At 45.2% G+C, this 19,711-nt stretch overlaps 1 protein-coding gene across 1 annotated transcript in view; it reads left to right on the top strand.

The window, feature by feature from the left end:
- LOC144507755 (disintegrin and metalloproteinase domain-containing protein 22-like) overlaps nt 1-19,711 on the top strand; it is a 227,783-nt gene that overhangs the window by 129,415 nt on the left and 78,657 nt on the right. Inside the window, exons 7-9 of the mRNA XM_078235028.1 lie at nt 15,107-15,176; nt 16,812-16,873; nt 19,519-19,593. Of these exons, the coding sequence (XP_078091154.1) occupies nt 15,107-15,176; nt 16,812-16,873; nt 19,519-19,593 (207 nt within the window). The remainder of the gene's footprint in view (nt 1-15,106; nt 15,177-16,811; nt 16,874-19,518; nt 19,594-19,711) is intronic.

The raw sequence follows: 19,711 nt of genomic DNA, 5'->3' as shown, positions 1-19,711 counted from the left end.
ATAAGATCATGGCTGATCTTTTCATGGACTCAGCTCCACTTACCCGCCCACTCACCATAACCCTTAATTCCTTTACTGTTCAAACATTTATCTATCCTTGCCCTAAAAACATTCAATGAGGTAGCCTCAGCTGCTTCACTGGGCAGGGAATTCCACAGATTCACAACCCTTTGTGTGAAAAAGTTCCTCCTCAACTCAGTCCTAAATCTGCTCCTCCTTATTTTGAGGCCATGCCCCCTACTTCCAATTTCACCTGGCAGTGGAGACAGCTTCACTGCTTCTATCTTATCTATTCCCTTCATAATCTTATATGTTTCTATAAGATCTCCCCTCATTCTTCTGAATTCCAATGAGTATAGCCCCAGTCTACTCAGTCTCTCCTCATAAGCCAACCCTCTCAACTCTGGAATCAACCTCGTGAATCTCCTCTGCACCCCCTCCAGTGCCAGTATGTCCTTTCTCAAGTCAGGAGACCAAAACTGTACACAGTACTTCAGGTGTGGCCTCACCAGCACCTTATACAGCTGCAACATAACCTCGCTGTTTTTAAACTCCATCCCTCTAGCAATGAAGGACAAAATTCCATTTGTCTTCTTAATTAGCTGCTGCACCTGCAAACCAACTCCTTGTGATTCTTGCACAAGGACACCCAGGTCCCTTTGCACAGCGGCATGATGCAATTTTTTGCCATTTAAATAATAGTCCATTTTGCTGTTATTCCTACCAAAATGGATGACCTCACATTTACCAACATTGTACTCCATCTGCCAGACCCTCGCCCACTCACTTAGACTATCTATATCCCTTTGCAGATTTTTGGCGTCCTCTGCACATTTTGCTCTGCCATTCATCTTAGTGTCATCTGTGAATTTTGACACACTACACTTGGTCCCCAACTCCAAATCATCTATGCAAATCGTAAACAATTGCGGTCCCAACACTGATCCCTGAGGCACACCACTAGTCACTGATCGCCAACCAGAAAAACACCAATTTACCCCCACTCTTTGCTTTCTGTTAGTTAACCAATCCTCTATCCATGCTAACATTACCCGTAACACCATGCACCTTTATCTTATGCAGCAGCCTTTGGTGCAGTACCTTGTCAAATGCCTTCTGAAAATCCAGATGCACCACATCCACAGGTTCCCCATTGTCCACTGCGCATGTAATGTTCTCAAAAAATTCCACCAAATTTGGTCAAACATGACCTGCCTTTCATGCTGCATCTTACCAGTGGGACAATTTATATCCAGATGTCTCGCTATTTCTTCCTTGATGATAGATTCAAGCATTTTCCCTACTACAAAAGTTAAGCTAACTGGCCTATAGTTAACTGCCTTTTGTCTATCTCCTTTTTTAAACAATGGCGTCACATTTGCAATGTCCTGGTGAACCCCAACGCAAACTGGAGGAACAGCATCCCATCTTCCTATTGGGCCCTTTACAGCCTTCTGGACTGAACATTGAGTGCAACAACTTCAGAGTGTGAACTCTCCCCTCCACCACTTTCACCCCATTTCCATTTATTTTATTTCATTCTGTTTCTTCTTTTCATCTCATTCATCCATTTTTATCGTTCTTGTTTCTCACTTCCATTTTTCCACTTCTCCATTCCCGCTCTCCTTCTTGCCCCCCCAACCCCTTCAGAGCAACTGCCTTAACCATCTGTACCTCTGTTCTGCCATTCACACATTCTGATCATCTAATGGACACTTTTAGCACCTTCTCAGCCTTCTGTATCCTCAATTACATTCTCTTTGTCCTATTACAGCAACCACCTCCCCTCCCCCCCCCCGCCCCCGCCCCCGACCCTCACAGTGTAAATCTTTTCTGACATTTTTTGCTCTTAGCTGTGATGAAGGGTCATCCAGACTCTCTCTCCACAGATGCTGTCAGAGTTGCTGAGATTTTCCAACGTTTTCAGTTAGAGTTTCTGAAATGTTTTGTTATCTCTTGTTTTGCTACATTTCTCCCTGGCCTGCCGATGCCTTTGCTCTTGAAAACACTATTTCTTGCTGGGATATCATTCCATTGATAGCACTTATCCTATGGCTATATCACTGAAATAGCCATTTTTCAGGTGTCAGCCCAGAGAGTAGGCATCACAGTGAGTTCCAGTCTGTTCTTGCTCACAGTTCAAATATGTGCACTTCCGGTGGAGGTTGATAACGACCAACCATGAGCAAGAACCCTGACAATTATCCCTCGTGTGGATACTGCAATCAATTGTAGGCTATTAAAGTCTGAAAACTCAGTACAAACTAAGGATTGAAGTCAGAGGCTACATTTTATGTTTCACAGGGGTTCAGGCACCACTCTCCCTCCGCCGCCTTCCAAGGAAAAAGTTGGTAGCTCCAAATTGGCAGGCTTCAAACTTGGCTCTGGCCTGTGCTCACCTCTGGAAAAATTGCAGCAGGGTGAGAAGAGGACCATATGGAGCCATTAATTGGCCACTTGGCGGTCTCAATTAGCTAAGGGAGGGTGGGCCATGCGAGGCTTTCCCCACCGCACATAAAATTGCAATGAGATCTGGGCGGGTGGTTAGATAGCCCCATGATATTGCACTCAAATGTATGGCCTCAATGTCTGTACACACCACAGGGGAGCATAAAATTCTGCCCGGGGATCTGTAAAACAGTCACTGTCTCACCAATGTTGTTCCATTGTTATATGAATAGCCTTTCAGTTTCAGAGGTCATGGTATTTTGGAGGTGAATTTCCTGGCCAACTTTGGGGATGAAGTTCTGCTGATAGTTCAGAGGCCATCTGCTATGTGGGATGTAGACAATGTTTTCCTTTAAATCCGTTTTGCTTCACAATTGTGCAACTTTGAAGCTACTTTGAAGCCAAAATGTCAGTGGTGGAGAAGGGCGAAGGTGTAAGGGGGGGTAGGTCAGCAGTGGCTAAAAATTCTCTTGTGTGTCAGGAAGAGTGCATTTGGTTCCTCCTGGTTCAACAAAGAGAAATTTGCCATTTAACCTTTTGTAGCCTTCAGAGCAGTTTTAATTAAATGGGCAGCTGCAGCAGCTAAAAGACCATCATGGGTCTGTTAATGTGGTTATGCTGATCAAGTGGGTGGTACAGGGTCTCTGCAGGGACATCATTATTTGACATTTTAAATTGTTGAAGTAGGGCTGCCACTTTAATTTTCCATCAGCAACTCTTACACATGCAAACCGAACCCTTGGTTATTAACATGACTTTCCTGGGCTTTGGGCCAGCAGCTGAGACAATTGGTGGGTGGAAGTTCCATCATGCTGCACTTCTAATGTTGGAACGAGGGCGCTGCTATCTGGGTGCCAGGTTTTAAATAACTCAGCTTCGAGCTGAGCGTTTTGCTTTGCAGAAATGCTATTTGAACATTACAACCAATAAGAGCAATATCTGCTCCAATGCTTTAACAAAAGCATTCTGATACCATTCTTGATTTATTGCACACCCACCATTGCAGGCACATCTGAAAGTCAACAAACATTTTTGAAGTTCCGCACTTTCAAGCTTCACATAAATATTTGATGCTTTCCCCAAGGTTTTTCAAATATGCATAAAATGGAATATCTATGCACTGCAGACCTGTAGGTGGTAGAGCTTTGCAAGGGCGGAAACAAGAGATTTAAAAATATAAAATGCAAATGGTTTTCATTTAAAAAATAAGCACACCTACAAAAATGATGTCGCAGTTTTGTTGTTCTTCGCATTCATTTGTATTAAAATTACATCAGAAAATGTTCACAGCACAGATATGATAGGATAAATGTCATCCAGCCTGTGTGGTGGTAATGGCTCTTTGCTTCTAATATAGCCCTCACTATTCTGCGAGACATGTTTTCTGTTGTCCTTCATAGGTGGATTTTATAAGGGAAGAAAAGATGCTCTCTACCTTAAAATGGAGAAACAAACCTGCACCCGGCTCTGTCATTTATGATGGTACAGTGGTTAACTCTGCTGCCTCACAGCGGTCGGGACCTGGGATCAATTCCGGGCTTGGGTCACTGTCTGTACAGAGTCTGCATATTCTCCCCGTGTCTGCGTGGGTTTCCTCCGGGTGAACAAAGAACAAAGAACAATACAGCACAGGAACAGGCCCTTCGGCCCTCCAAGCCCGCGCTGCTCCCTGGTCCAAACTAGACCATTCTTTTGTATCCCTCCATTCCCACTCCGTTCATGTGGCTATCTAGATAAGTCTTAAACGTTCCCAGTGTGTCCGCCTCCACCACCTTGCCCGGCAGCGCATTCCAGGCCCCCACCACCCTCTGTGTAAAATACGTCCTTCTGATATCTGTGTTAAACCTCCCCCCCTTCACCTTGAACCTATGACCCCTCGTGAACATCACCACCGACCTGGGAAAAAGCTTCCCACCGTTCACCCTATCTATGCCTTTCATAATTTTATACACCTCTGTTAGGTCACCCCTCATCCTCCGTCTTTCCAGTGAGAACAACCCCAGTTTACCCAATCTCTCCTCATAACTAAGCCCTTCCATACCAGGCAACATCCTGGTAAACCTCCTCTGCACTCTCTCTCTAAAGCCTCCACGCCCTTCTGGTAGTGTGGCGACCAGAACTGGACGCAGTATTCCAAATGCGCCGAACCAACGTTCTATACAACTGCAACATCAGATCCCAACTTTTATACTCTATGCCGCGTCCTATAAAGGCAAGCATGCCATATGCCTTATTCACTCCCTTCTCCACCTGTGACGTCACCTTCAAGGATCTGTGGACTTGCACATCCAGGTCCCTCTGCGTATCTACACCCTTTATGGTTCTGCCATTTATCGGATAGCTCCCCCCTACGTTAGTTCTACCAAAATGCATCACTTCGCATTTATCTGAATTGAACTCCATCTGCCATTTCTTTGCCCAAATTTCCAGCTTATCTATATCCTTCTGTAGCCTCTGACAATGTTCCTCACTATCTGCAAGTCCAGCCATTTTTGTGTCGTCCGCAAACTTACTGATCACCCCAGTTACACCTCCTTCCAGATCGTTTATATAAATCACAAACAGCAGAGATCCCAATACAGACCCCTGCGGAACACCACTAGTCACAGGCATCCAGCCGGAAAAAGACCCTTCCACTACCACCCTCTGTCTTCTGTGACCAAGCCAGTTCTCCGGTTTCCTCTCACATTCCAAAGATGTGCTGGTTAGGTGCATTGGCCATTCTAAAATTTTCCCTCAGTGTACCCGAATAGGCGACTAGGAGACTTTCGCAGTAACTTCATCACAGTGTTAATGTAAGCCTATTTGTGACACTAATAAATAAACTTTAAAACTTTACAGTCATTTCCCAATGCAGGGAGTCTCCTCTCATGGTGACCTCACACCTTTAATACTGATAACTATGTTTCGTGTTGGAAAAGAGCGTTCTGATACCTGTTGAGGAATCTTTGAAGCAAGGCATCTCTGGGTTCCACAGAAAAGAGAGGCCATTAGAGCAGCAGCTAATTTTCAGGGCTGAAGGTTTGGAGTGTGAAAGGTTAACAGTTGCGATATGCCAGTGTATGACATCAAAGATGATGTAGTATGACATCAGTAAGTCACGTGTCAGACTTTCTCTCGAGAGTGAGATTGGAATCATGCCCAGGAACAACTTGATGTTGGGAGGGAGGGAGGTCATGGGGAGAAATCTCACTCCTTAAGTCAGGCATATGAGAGGAGAATGGGACAAAAGAAGACTTGATATATCAGAAATAAAGATTAGACAACACCAAGTGTCACATTTAACAGGCCTTTGCTTGGAAGAGAGGAAGATGGGGATGTAAAAATCACCACAATTTTAAGGTTCTGGGAAAGGATGTATGAAATTTAAGGATAATCCCCGCGTCACCTAATTTTGGGAGGTTTTGCTGAATTAAGTGTCAGCAGCAGACCTTCCCTGGGTTCAAGGACCCTGAGGTGGATATCCTACCCCCCAATCGCACCCCCCCCGCCCCTGAGAGCTGCCATCCAATCAGAGGACAGCAACTGTACATTGCTCGGTAGCGCTACCAAGGAGGCAATGGTTGCTGCTGGTAATGCACCTGCCTCAGGCCCAAGATTGCTGAGGGGCCCAGGCCACAGGTGTACGATACTGGGAGGGAGGGACGTCATGGGGAGATGGTCATGTGGCAGGGAAGTGAATTTGGCAGCAAAGGGCAAATGTCGATGGGTGGCTCTCAGTGCATTCTCCCCCCCTCCCCCTCCCACCCCCACAACCAATGCTGGTCCTTCAATCAGGTTCTGAGTGCCTGACAACAAGGGCGTACCCAAGGGAGTACCACCTTTGCCTCCCCCCTTCACCCTCCACCTCACCCCTGGAAACCTGCAAGCCTTTTCTCTACAATTCACCTGCCATTCTGTTTGCATCTGTTTTATTCCCGTAACCAAAGATGTCCAGGTTGGGTGAATTGGCCACGCTAAATTGTCCCTTAGTGTCAGGGGACTAGCAGGGTAAATATGTGGGCTTACGGGGATAGGGCCTGGGTGGGATTGTTGTCAGTGCAGGTTCTATGGGCCAAATGGCCTCCTTCTGCACTGTAGGGATTCTATGATTCTATGAACCAGGAGGAGACTATAGGGCTTTCCTATTATCCCCATAACACATGGGATGAAAACTTCACTCCTGCTATTTCAGTGAAAATAATGACCAAATTGAGTGAGCTCCGATCTCATTTGAATCGCATATATAAATGGTACTTTTGTTGCTGTATGTAAACGAGGCTCTCAAAATTGACTCCTACGCAATCTGAGAGAAGTTTCACCCACAACTTGAATGCTAATTGGTCTGCGTTAAAACATTTTTTATTGTCAAGATTAGATGACATATTCTGCTAACTTCTGCAATTGCCTCATGATAAATTTGGATTTTTTTAAACTGCTGAATTTGAGGAATGGAGATCTTTAATTTAATCCATGGTTTTAAAAGCATAACAACTTAACCTCAAAGAGGCTTCCAGTGACAGGACCTTTGCGGGTTACTTTTTATCCTTCTTGAGCTTCAGCAGCAGACCTGTACTGCTGAGTCACTAGCTTCAGGTTTTGAATGCTTCAGCTGAGTCAGCACTGGCTGCTGTTCACGACCCATCGTCCGTTTTTGTAGCACTTAAGAATTATCTTACCTAATGCCTCTGTGCCTTTTATTCATTTATCACTCCCAAATCATCTTATGATTCATCCTGTAAAATGATATGGACTTCAATTCTGCAATTATATATTTTTGTTTCTTCTTCCCCGTGGGATGTGGGTGTCACTGACAAGGTCAGCATTTGTTGGCCTGCACTGAGTGACTTGCTCAGCCCTTTCAGATGCCAGTGAAGAATCGACCACATTGCTGTGGGCCTGAAATCGCATCTAGGCCAGAACAGTAAAAAGAGCAAATTTCCTTCCATAAATGGACATGAGTGAAGTTGTGTCTCTCTTTAGTTTCATTTTCACCATTAATGAGACCAGGTTCAAACTGCAGAATTATTATTGAACTGAATTTAAAGTCCCCACCAGCTTCCCATGGTGAGACTTGAACCCATGTCCCCACGCATTAGCTTGGATCTTACAATTACTAGTCCAGCGACATTCCCACTACATCACCATTTCCCCAATTTTGGGGTCAGTATCCTTTGCTTCTCATTTCTTGGTATTCAATATGATCAGTTATACATCTGCAGCGAGTACTTCACCCCCTGACTCCTGCAAACCTGTCCTCCATGTCAGGAGTGTAATGAAATAATTGGCCTGATGAAGACAAAGAGGCAAATGTGGAAGGAGGGTTGTGCAAAGAGGTGGATGAATGAATCAAGGAATGGAAGACAGAGGGAAGACCGAGGGGAGGAAAGCTGAACCCTGACAAGGCTGCACGGAAAGTTCACAAACAAAGGAGTCAAAAGAATGCCACATTGTTTACAGGAAGGGGATGCATGAAGACTCCAGATGAGGCAGGTAGAGGTCCAAGTGAGGCATAGGCGCCTCACAGCTGATGGGCTCGGGGGAAGTGAGTACTTGAATCAAAGAATGGACTTCCTCTTGAGGCTGCTAGCATTTTCCCTCTGGGTTGCTGATGCTCTGCATGGTTTGGTGAAAACAGATGGGCCAGAGAGAGTGAGATGGGTTTGCTGGACTGGTATTTAAATATGACGCCGTGACCTTTGAACCTTGCAGTTGATGGCCGGTGGACAAATCAGCTGCCAGCCCACCAGGTGACTCAGAGGGGAAATTGCTAGTGTATAATTCATGAGATTCCATGTGCAGAATCTGGAGTGGGATCCTGTCATTCTGGCCAGCAGGAAAGGGGCTACCGTAGCTGCCCACCACTGGACCTAGTCTCAAAATGGGAGAATTCTGCCCATAGACTCTTCCAACTCCCCCAGTACCCAGTCTCTTGGAATGAAGGCCTAATACTTCCCAATTGGGGTCAGCTGCTCTTTATTCCCAACTTAAAATATGTACTCTATTGCAGCACAATTCCAACCTTAACAATCCTGACTTGGAAATATATCACCGTTCCTTCACTGTCGCTGGAACTCCCTCCCTAACAGCAGTGTGGGTGTACCTACGCCACAAGGACACCAGCGGTTCAAGAAGGCGGCTCACCACCACCTTCTCAAGGGCACTTGGGGATGGGAAATGAATGCTGGCATAGCCAGAGCTACCCACATCAAGAATAAAAATATATAGTGGTTATTTCTTTGTAGAGAATTTTTAATGTTATATATTTGCTCCACACACTGCTTGCTCATGAAGATTGGTGTCATTTATAAAGATATTGGGTGAGATTCTCCTGCCTCCCAGCCACGAGCTTCCCGCCGGTGGGAGGTGGCGCGTTGTTTGCTGGCGGTGAGATTCCCTGGTCCCAGTGGGAAACCCATAGTTGGTGAGGTTCTCTGCCAGCGGGAAACCCATGGGCGGGGTGCGCTGCTGGCGGGACTGGAGAATCCCGCCGGCGTGAATGGCTGGAGAAATCTAGCCATTTTATTTCCAGGACCCTTAAGTTGGTGAAGTTCAAAGTTTCCATAACTGATCCTTGGCGAATCTATTGATCATCGCTTTCTGATTACGGTTAGAATTCATTGTTATCCACTGGTGCTTATTACCTAGCTGATTATTTGTGCAATTTGCAACACTTGGAATGTTCAGGTATTTAATGGGTAATTTCCTGGCCTTGCATGCCCCGTATGCAGTCGTAGTCACCAAATGAGATTTGGTTGCATCCGTTGTTTTCTGACCATTTAACCTCAGTGTCCAACTCTGACAGAATTCTGCCTTTCATACTGCGAATATATTTGTGTTGGTTTGGATTTATTGGAATGTGATATTCATTTTGATAGTAGTGCAAAATGGAACGTAAATGGAGGGCAGCCAATTTACCATCACCCATTTTGTTGCAACTCAAGACAAATTTCAAGCTCACTTTCTTTATTCCGTGGATTGCTTTTTTAATACAAATGATGTGGAGAAACCGGCGTTGGACTGGGGTAAACACAATAAGAAGTCTCACAACACCAGGTTAAAGTCCAACAGGTTTATTTTGTAGCACAAGCCACTAGCTTTTGGAGCGCTGCTCCTTCATCAGGTGAGTGAGATTTCAGTTCACAAACAGGGCATATAAAGACACAAACTCAATTTACAAAATAATGGTTGGAATGCGAGTCTTTACAGATAATCAAGTCTTAAAGGTACAGACAATGTGAGTGGAGAGAGGGTTAAGCACAGGTTAAAGAGATGTGTATTGTCTCCAGCCAGGACAGTTAGTGAGATTTTGCAAGCCCAGGCAAGTCGTGGGGGTTACAGATAGTGTGACATGAACCCAAGATCCCGGTTGAGGCCGTCCTCATGTGTGCGGAACTTGGCTATCAGTCTCTGCTCAGCGACTCTGCGCTGTCGTGTGTCGTGAAGGCCGCCTTGGAGAACGCTTACCCAAAGATCAGAGGCCGAATGCCCGTGACCGCTGATGTGTTCCCCAACAGGAAGAGAACACTCTTGCCTGGTGATTGTCGAGCGGTGTTCATTCATCCGTTGTCGTAGCGTCTGCATGGTCTCCCCAATGTACCATGCCTCGGGACATCCTTTCCTGCAGCGTATCAGGTAGACAACGCTGGCCGAGTTGCAAGTGTATGTACCGTGTACCTGGTGGATGGTGTTCTCACGTGAGATGATGGCATCTGTGTCGATGATCCGGCATGTCTTGCAGAGGTTGCTGTGGCAGGGTTGTGTGGTGTCGTGGTCACTGTTCTCCTGAAGGCTGGGTCGTTTGCTGCGGACAATGGTCTGTTTGAGGTTGTGCGGTTGTTTGAAAGCAAGAAGTGGGGGTGTGGGGATGGCCTTGGCGAGATGTTCGTCTTCATCAATGACATGTTGAAGGCTCCGGAGAAGATGTCGTAGCTTCTCCGCTCTGGGGAAGTGCTGGACGACGAAGGGTACTCTGTCAGCCGTGTCCCGTGTTTGTCTTCTGAGGAAGTTGGTGTGGTTTTTCACTGTGGCGCAAAGGAACTGTCGATCCAGGAGTCGAGCGCCATGCCCTGTTCTTATGAGGGCATCTTTCAGCGTCTGGAGGTGTCTGTTGCGATCCTCCTCATCTGAGCAGATCCTGTGTATACGGAGGGCTTGTCCGAAGGGGATGGCTTCTTTAACGTGTTTAGGGTGGAAGCTGGAGAAGTGGAGCATCGTGAGGTTCACTCATCATGGACTATTCTCCGGAATCGGTTGTATTCTTGGACACATGCATCTCCATCAAGGATGGTCACCTCAGCACTTCACTGTACCGTGACCATCCTTGATGGAGATGTATGTGTGCAAGAATGCAACCGATTCCGGAGAATAGTCCATGATGAGTCTGATGGTGGGATGGAACTTGTTGATGTCATCATAGAGTTGTTTCAGTGATTGTTCACCATGAGTCCAAAGGAAAAAAATGTCATCGATGTATCTAGTGTATAGCATCGGTTGAAGGTCCTGTGCGGTGAAGAGGTCTTGTTCGAACCTGTGCATGAAGATGTTGGCATATTGAGGTGCGAATTTGGTCCCCATGGCTGTTCCGTGTGTCTGGATGAAGAATTGGTTGTTGAAGGTGAAGACATTGTGATCCAGGATGAAGTGGATGAGTTGTAAAATTGCATCTGGAGAGTGGCAGTTGTTGGCGTTGAGTACTGAGGCAGTTGCAGCAATGCCATCGTCATAGGGGATGCTGGTGTAGAGTGCCGAGACATCCATTGTGACGAGGAGTGCTCCTGGTTCAACTGCTCCATGTGTGCTGAGTTTCTGTAGGAAGTCCGTAGTGTCGCGACAAAAGCTGGGGGTTCTTTGTACATGGGTTTCAGGATGCCCTCGACATAGCCGGAGAGGTTCTCACACAGGGTCCCATTGCCTGATACGATGGGCCATCCCATTGTTCTTAAACACATTAAAGAAGCCATCCCCTATGGACAAGCCCTCCGTATACACAGGATCTGCTCAGATGAGGAGGATCGCAACAGACACCTCCAGACGCTGAAAGATGCCCTCATAAGAACAGGATATGGCGCTCGACTCATCGATCGACAGTTCCTTTGCGCCACAGCGAAAAATCGCACCGACCTCCTCAGAAGACAAACACGGGACACGATGGACAGAGTACCCTTCGTCATCCAGTACTTCCCCGGAGTGGAGAAGCTACGACATCTTCTCCGGAGCCTTCAACATGTCATTGATGAAGACGAACATCTCGCCAAGGCCATCCCCACACCCCCACTTCTTGCCTTCAAACAACCGCACAACCTCAAACAGACCATTGTCCGCAGCAAACTACCCAGTCTTCAGGAGAACAGTGACCACGACAGCACACAACACTGCCAGAGCAACCTCTGCAAGATGTGCCGGATCATCGACACGGATGCCATCATCTCATGTGAGAACACCATCCACCAGGTACACTTGCAACTCAGCCAACGTTGTCTACCTGATACACCGCAGGAAAGGATATCCCGAGGCATGGTACATTGGGAAGACCATGCAGACACTATGACAAACGATGAATGAACACCGCTCGACAATCACCAGGCAAGAGTGTTCTCTTCCTGTTGGGGAACTCTTCAGCGGTCACAGGCATTCGGCCTCTGATTTTTGGGTAAGCGTTCTCCAAGGCGGCCTTCACGACACACGACAGCGCAGAGTCGCTGAGCAGAGACTGATAGCCAAGTTCCGCACACATGAGGACGGCCTCAACCGGGATCTTGGGTTCATGTCACACTATCTGTAACCCCCACGACTTGCCTGGGCTTGCAAAAACTCAGTAACTGTCCTGGCTGGAGACAATACACATCTCTTTAACCTGTGCTTAACCCTCTCTCCACTCACATTGTCTGTACCTTTAAGACTTGATTACCTGTGAAGACTCGCATTTCAACCATTATTTTGTAAATAGAGTTTGTGTCTTTATATGCCCTGTTTGTGAACTGAAATCCCACTCACCTGACGAAGGGGCAGCGCTCCGAAAGCTCGTGGCTTTTGCTACCAAATAAACCTGTTGGACTTTAACCTGGTGTTGTGAGACTTCTTACTGTTTTTAATAGTAAACAGGAATATATTTCCTCCAGGTGATGCAATAGCTCCCAGATGTCCCATGAAGAATTCCATAAGACCATAAGACCATAAGACATAGGAGCGGAAGTAAGGCCATTCGGCCCATCGAGTCCACTCCACCATTCAATCATGGTTGATTTCAACTCCATTTACCCGCTCTCTCCCCATAGCCCTTAATTCCTCGAGAAATCAAGAATTTATCAATTTCTGTCTTGAAGACGCTCAACGTCTCGGCCTCCACAGCCCTCTGTGGCAATGAATTCCACAGACCCACCACTCTCTGGCTGAAGAAATTTCTCCTCATCTCTGTTCTAAAGTGACTCCCTTTTATTCTAAGGCTGTGCCCCCGCGTCCTAGTCTCCCCTGTTAATGGAAACAACTTCCCTACGTCCATCCTATCTAATGCTTTTAAGTGACTCCCATTGCTAGTGGGCTCCTCCATCCAAGCAACCATCAGCAGCACATCATTCAATACAACAGATCACCAGGCACGGCCGCTGTTCATCAATTGCTCCTGTTCACTTGAAACCCTTGTTTACCTTCTGACTCTCCTCTGATATGGTGCTTGGGTGGGACAGAGTGAGGGTGCGTGCTGAAAAATACCAGCATTGCCGGATATTGAAGGCTGCTTTTTTTGTCCTGTGATATATCGAGAGGAGGAAAAGAGGAAGGAAGTTTTGAATTTTTTTGGAAATTTTAAATTACATTTACTTGAAGGAATAACATTAGGGTTTCTAATATAACTTATTGTAACCAAATAATGGACACAATGGGAGCAGAAGTAGTGGCGCTGTTTATTTGCAGCAGGTACAGGCACTTGTACCTTCCAACCTGTAACATCCTTGATGATCTTTCATCCCAGGGTGTTAGTGAGATGATTGACCTCCAACCACCACAACCACCTTTCTTTGTACTAGTTATGACTCCAACCACCAAAGGGTTTCCTTGCTGATTCCCATTGACTCCAGTTTTGCTAGGACGCCACACTCAGTCAAACGCCACACTCAGTCAAATGCTGCCTTGATGTCAAGGGCAGTAACTCTCAACTCGCCTCTGGAATTTAGCTCCTTTGTCCATGTTTGAATCAAGGATCTAATAATGTCAGGGGCTGAGTGACCCTGGTGGAATCCAAACTGAGCAGGTTATGCTGAGAAGCCTCATTTGATTAGCCCTTCACCATTTTAGAATTGACTGATGGGGCGGTAATTGGCTTGGTTGGATTTGCCTTGCTTTTTGTGCACAGGACATACTTTAGCAATATTGTTTGTCCAGTTCAATTCCTGGTCAATAGTAACTGCCAGAATGTTGGAAGGTAGGGAATGCAGTGATTGTAATACTATTGAGTGTCAAGAGAAGATGGATTGGATTCTCTCTAGTTGTAGTTGATCATTGCCTGGTACATGTGTGGTTTGAATGAAACTTGCCACTTAGCCCAAACCTCAATAATTGTCTCTGTCCTGCTGCATAAGCACAGTAAGAAGTCTCACAACACCAGGTTAAAGTCCAACAGGTTTATTTGGTAGCAAATACCATAAGCTTTCGGAGCACAGCTCCTTCGTCAGATGGAGTGGTCTCTGTTCTCAAACAGGGCACAGACACAGAAATCAAATTACAGAATACTGATTAGAATGCAAATCTCTACAGCCAGCCAGGTCTTAAATGTCCAGACAATGTGGGTGGAGGGAGCATTCAACACAGGTTAAAGAGATGTGTATTGTCTCCAGACAGTACAGCTTGTGAAATTGTGCAAGTCCAGGAGGCAAGCTGTGGGGGTTACTGATAATGTGACATAAATCCAACATCCCGGTATAGACCGTCCTCATGTGTGCGGAACTTGGCTATCAGTTTCTGCTCAGTGACTCTGCGCTGTCGTGTGTCGTGAAGGCCGCCTTGGAGAACGCTTACCTGAAGATCCAAGGCTGAATGCCCGTGACTGCTGAAGTGCTTCCCCACAGGAAGAGAACACTCTTGCCTGGTGATTGTCGAGCGGTGTTCATTCATCCGTTGTCGTAGCGTCTGCATGGTTTCCCCACATCACTGTGTTTCTCCACATCACTGCTGCATAAGGACATGGACTGTTTCAGCATCTGAGGAGTTTTGAACAATAATAAATACTGTGCACTCATTAGTGAACATCCCCATTCTGATCTTATGATGGAGGGAAGATCATTGATGAAGCAGCTGAAAATGGTTGTGTCTAAGACACTAACCTGAGGAAAGAATCCAAGGAGTTGTTCAAAATCTGTGTGGGGATGTTATTGGATTCAATAATTAAGGACAGAATGACTTGCATTTAAAGAAATTTGAACTGATAGAAAGAGCCAGCGTGGATTGATAAAGGGTAGATCAGGTTTAAGAAACCTAATTGATTTTTTCAGGATGTAACTAAAGTAGTAGATGGGGAAATGTCCATTGATAAAATGAATTAATAAATTAATAAAATAGAAGAAAACCTCCTAATCATTAACCCACCTTTCCCGTTTTTCGATGCTGACTGACCTGCTGTGTTATTTCCAAAATTTTAGTGCAGAAATAGTGAAGGTGTTTACTTCAGTTTCCTTTTCCCTCACAGAATGAGACTGAGCCTCACTTCGTTTACCAGGTTGCTGGCCGTGATGTTCCTTTGCAGCTTCTACTGCCTGGTAAGATCACAGTGATGTTCAGTATGTTTCAGAATGATCTAACTGAACCTTAGCACATGCATGAAGAATTAATTAACATGATGGTGTATTTTTTAGCAGAATGACACATACAGGCTCATATGAAAGATCAAAGTTAAATCAATGCGTGATGCTCTGAAATAACAAATTGGGGGGACTTCTCTGGATTACATTCATTGGAGTTGAGAAGAATAAGAGGGGATCTCATAGTTAGACAGGGTAGATTCAGAAAGAATGTTCCCAATGGTGGGGAGTCCAGAACAAGGGGTTGTAGTTTGAGGATAAGGGGTAAACCTTTTAGAACTGAGGTGAGGAAAGATTTCTTCACCCAGAGGGTGGTGAATGTGTGGAATTCACTATCACAGAGAGTAGCTGAGGCCAAACGTTGTCTGATTTCAAGAAGAAATTAGATATCGCTCTTGGGGCTAAAGGGATCAAGAGATACTGGAGGAAGGGGGGATCAGGATATTGAATTCGATGATCACCCATGATCAAAATGAATGGTAGAACAGGGCCAAAGGGCTGAATGGCCTCCTCCTGCTTCTAGTTTCTATATTTCTATGCCCACTAGCTCCGATCACGAATCACAATGGCCCGGAGGATGCCAAGCTTATACTATACATATTCACATTAAGTACTTTAAAATATAATTAGCGGGCTTGAAGCCCAATTCAAATAGCTCCTGCTATTAATCCACCTCCCCAGTGGGATCTGCACCAAGCGGGTTTTCGTACGGGTTCTCACAAGCGAGGACTGGCATGGTGGACCCCAAGGGTCGAGGGTGCACCACCAACCCCTCAGCAATGAGGGACATCCGCCCCACACAGGCATGAAGTTTATTTGGCCTGGACCCCCCCCCCCCCCCAACCCGCTGTCCACCTCAGATCCCCCATTCAGGCCTCCATTCAAACCAGTGACACTCTGGTGTAGTGCCTTGGGCCCTGAGGGGGCTCAAGGAGGTAGGTCCAGTGGGCATTTGCCCCTCTGCTGTTGCCAGGCTGCCAAGGACAGGTCCCGGTGGTTTAGTGGGCTCTGGTTGGAAGCAAGGGGTTGACCTCACTACTCACCAGGGGGGGATTTTAACTCATTGCAGCACTCCATTCTGCAACAGAGATTTTCCTTTCTCCCTGTCAGGAGCTGCAGGTGAGAGCAGATCCCTGTGAAGTCCTATGACAGAGAGGAGTTGTCAATTTCACCTGGGGGGGGGGTTCCAGGCTGCACAACTGTACACACAGCTTTGATTTGAAGTTGCTACGAGTGATATTAGTGGGATTAAAGCTTCCACAGAGTGGTCATGGATAAATAGAGCCATTCAATTTTAATTTTAATTCTCCTTGGGAATCCCTCTCACCTTTGAAGAAAGCAATCATAATACTCTTCAAAATAATTCCCATTATGGTTTTCCACATGAATTCAAAGCCATCATCAGAGAAAAATTGTGTTCCATTTGGTGCCTGCAATATATTCAGCGTTTGATGTCAGTGATGCATGCATTAATAATACTGTTACTGCTTCTGACATAACAGCAGTTCTAAAAGCTGACCACTGGTATTCCATAAATCTATTGGTTTATCGTTGTTAACATGAATAATGTTTTGTGATTTATATTTCTTTCAGAAAATGTTGAAAGGAATGATCTCTTTGCTAGGAAAACTACCCTTTTGAGGAAGAAAAGACAGGTATGTTTAATTGTTTTAACAATAAATTCATTAAAATGTGAAGTAGAAAGATTATAGTAAATATCTCTATGGCATTTGATCTATACCCAGAATTTTAGTTCCGTTCAATTTTCCTGTTCAATTGAAACATTGCATTAGAAAGCAGCACAGTATGTGGGCTTGAGAAACGCTGTAGCAATATTCAGCACAACGTGCTGGCTGGCTGAATGTTTAGTATTCAAGATCGTTCAAGATTGGAAAAGGTCTTAGGATCAATTTTCCAATCTTTGTCCCTGGCAATGCTTATTCCTGATGTGGAGATGCCGGCGTTGGACTGGGGTAAACACAGTAAGAAGTTTAACAACACCAGGTTAAAGTCCAACAGGTTCATTTGGTAGCAAAAGCTTGTGTGGCTTTTGCTACCAAATAAACCTGTTGGACTTTAACCTGGTGTTGTTAAACTTCTTACAATGCTTATTCCCCCAGCTGCAAGTGCCAGGCAAAGGGAGTGGAGATTTATTTTACTGAATCTTTTCCCTTTTACTTTGCCTTGGGATTATCAGGATGTTCCTTAAAAGCTTGGCTTTTTCCTACAACTGCTGGATGTCCAGATCAGCAAGATTAATGAGATGGGATGGGTCTTCCTGAATGCCCACCTCAATATTTTGGCAATCATGCCTCAAGGCCCCCAGAGGCAAAGCTGATCAGGAAACTGTCAGTGAATCTGAGTGGGTTTAGAGAGATTCCTGTAGTTAGCCCAGGGGTTATTTTCAAGATTTGTTATATCCAATCATTTCTCCTTATCCTTATATTTTGTTGCACCATCAAAAAAAATCTATTAAATTATCCTGGCATCAGTTCCATTTTGTAAATCCATGCTGACTGTTAACGTTCATTTACACAAAGATGCATTGCTACCTTGTCCTTGATAATTAATGCCATCATTTTACTGGTAGTGATGTCAGACTAATTTGCCTCGCCAACTGGATACTCAGCAGATCCGTTTTGAAACAATTTGCTCTTCTACAGTTCGACAGTGCTACTTTTTTTTAGTGAATTTCTAACTATTTCTGTTCATGTTATTGCTGGCATATCCTTACTTTCCTTAATGTTTTAACAGTTTTTTAACTCTTTTGAACTTTTCCTTAAACAGTCCCACTATCTATTTTACCAAATAACCTAAGTAAGAAGTCTCACAACACCAGGTTGAAGTCCAACAGGTTTATTTGGTAGCACGAACTTTCGGAGCACTGCCCCTTCATCACCTGATGAAGAAGCAGCGCTCCGAAAGCTCGTGCTCCCAAATAAACCTGTTGGACTTTAACCTGGTGCTGTGAGACTTCTTACTGTGCCTACCCCAGTCCAATGCCGGTATCTCCACATCACAAATAACTTGAAATATTGGACTGTCTTTCCTTTGTCTCTACTATTAGCACAATAAATACTTTCTCCATGCTATGTTGCTCATGTTTTCATCATGCAAATGATCAATAAATTGTAACCAAAGAAGTAAATTGTGTCCAAATTTCAACAAAACCATTTACACCATCTACGTTCTGTTTCTCCATTTTACTGCTGTAATGTCTGTATTAGGTTAAATCCAACTTCCCTTTTGTGCCTTCCCTTAAATGTTGATTTACGTCACAGTCTCTTAGCACATCTAGAAATTTGTGACTCTTATTCCTCTTTGCCATACTCCATTGTAATAATGGTTTGAAGTCTCATCATTGTTAGATGCTTTTCTATGTGGAATGTTTGATCACTGCTAGCTGCTTGGCTGAGCAGTGTTTGTGGTGAATCGTTGCCAGTAGTTTCTTCCCACTTGTCTCATTTTACTGTATTTCATAATCCCACCTTCTCTCTGAAAGTCTGCCTTTCCTGCAGCTTTTATGTTTTCTTCCATATATAAGGGATGATGGAGCACATCAGAGGCTGGGCATTCTGCAGCAAGTTGCTAATCTCTTGACTCCCCAAGGCATTTCTACCATCTGCAAACCACAAATCAGGAGTATGATGGAACACAGTTGACTTGTTTGGAGGGGCTCAGTGACAACAAACAAGAAAACTCAAAATCATCCACAGCTCAGTTGACTCAATTAGGAGCACATTCGCTAGCCTAAATGTCCATTCCCTCCCTGACTGGTGTACCATGGTTGAGTGTGTGCTAGCAATTCACCAAAGCTTTTTTGGAAACACATCCCAAACTTGCCACTTCTCCCACCCACTAGGATAAGGGCAGTGGATGGATATCATAGATCATAGAATCATAGAAACCCTACAGTGCAGAAGGAGGCCATTCGGCCCATCGAGTCTGCACCGACCACAATCCCACCCAGGCCCTACCCCCACATATTTACCCGCTAATCCCGCTAACCTACGCATCTCAGGACTCTAAGGGGCAATTTTTAACCTGGCCAATCATCCTAACCCGCACATCTTTGGACTGTGGGAGGAAACCGGAGCACCCGGAGGAAACCCACGCAGACACGAGGAGAATGTGCAAACTCCACACAGACAGTGACCCGAGCCGGGAATCGAACCCGGGACCCTGGAGCTGTGAAACAGCAGTGCTAACCACGGTGCTACCGTGCCGCCCACTATTTAAGTGAAAATGGTAAAGGCATATTATATAGCTCATTACTTAGCCATTCTGTTTCTTATTACAGATACATCGAATACGCCGGAATGTTCAAGACGAGACGAAGTACATTGAGCTTATGGTTGTTAATGACCATTTTATGGTAAAGGCCGCATTTAATGTGATTCAGGATTATTTGACCTTTGATTCTTTGACACAATTTGCAGAATAATGACTCGCATGAATGTAGCTTTCCTCAAGCAATGGGGCACATAGGGCAG

The sequence above is a fragment of the Mustelus asterias genome, chromosome 2 (assembly GCF_964213995.1).
Source record: "Mustelus asterias chromosome 2, sMusAst1.hap1.1, whole genome shotgun sequence".
In the NCBI taxonomy this organism is placed as follows: domain Eukaryota; kingdom Metazoa; phylum Chordata; class Chondrichthyes; order Carcharhiniformes; family Triakidae; genus Mustelus; species Mustelus asterias.
The sequence above is the reverse complement of the archived record's forward strand: the minus strand, read 5'-3'. Positions and strand labels throughout refer to the sequence as shown.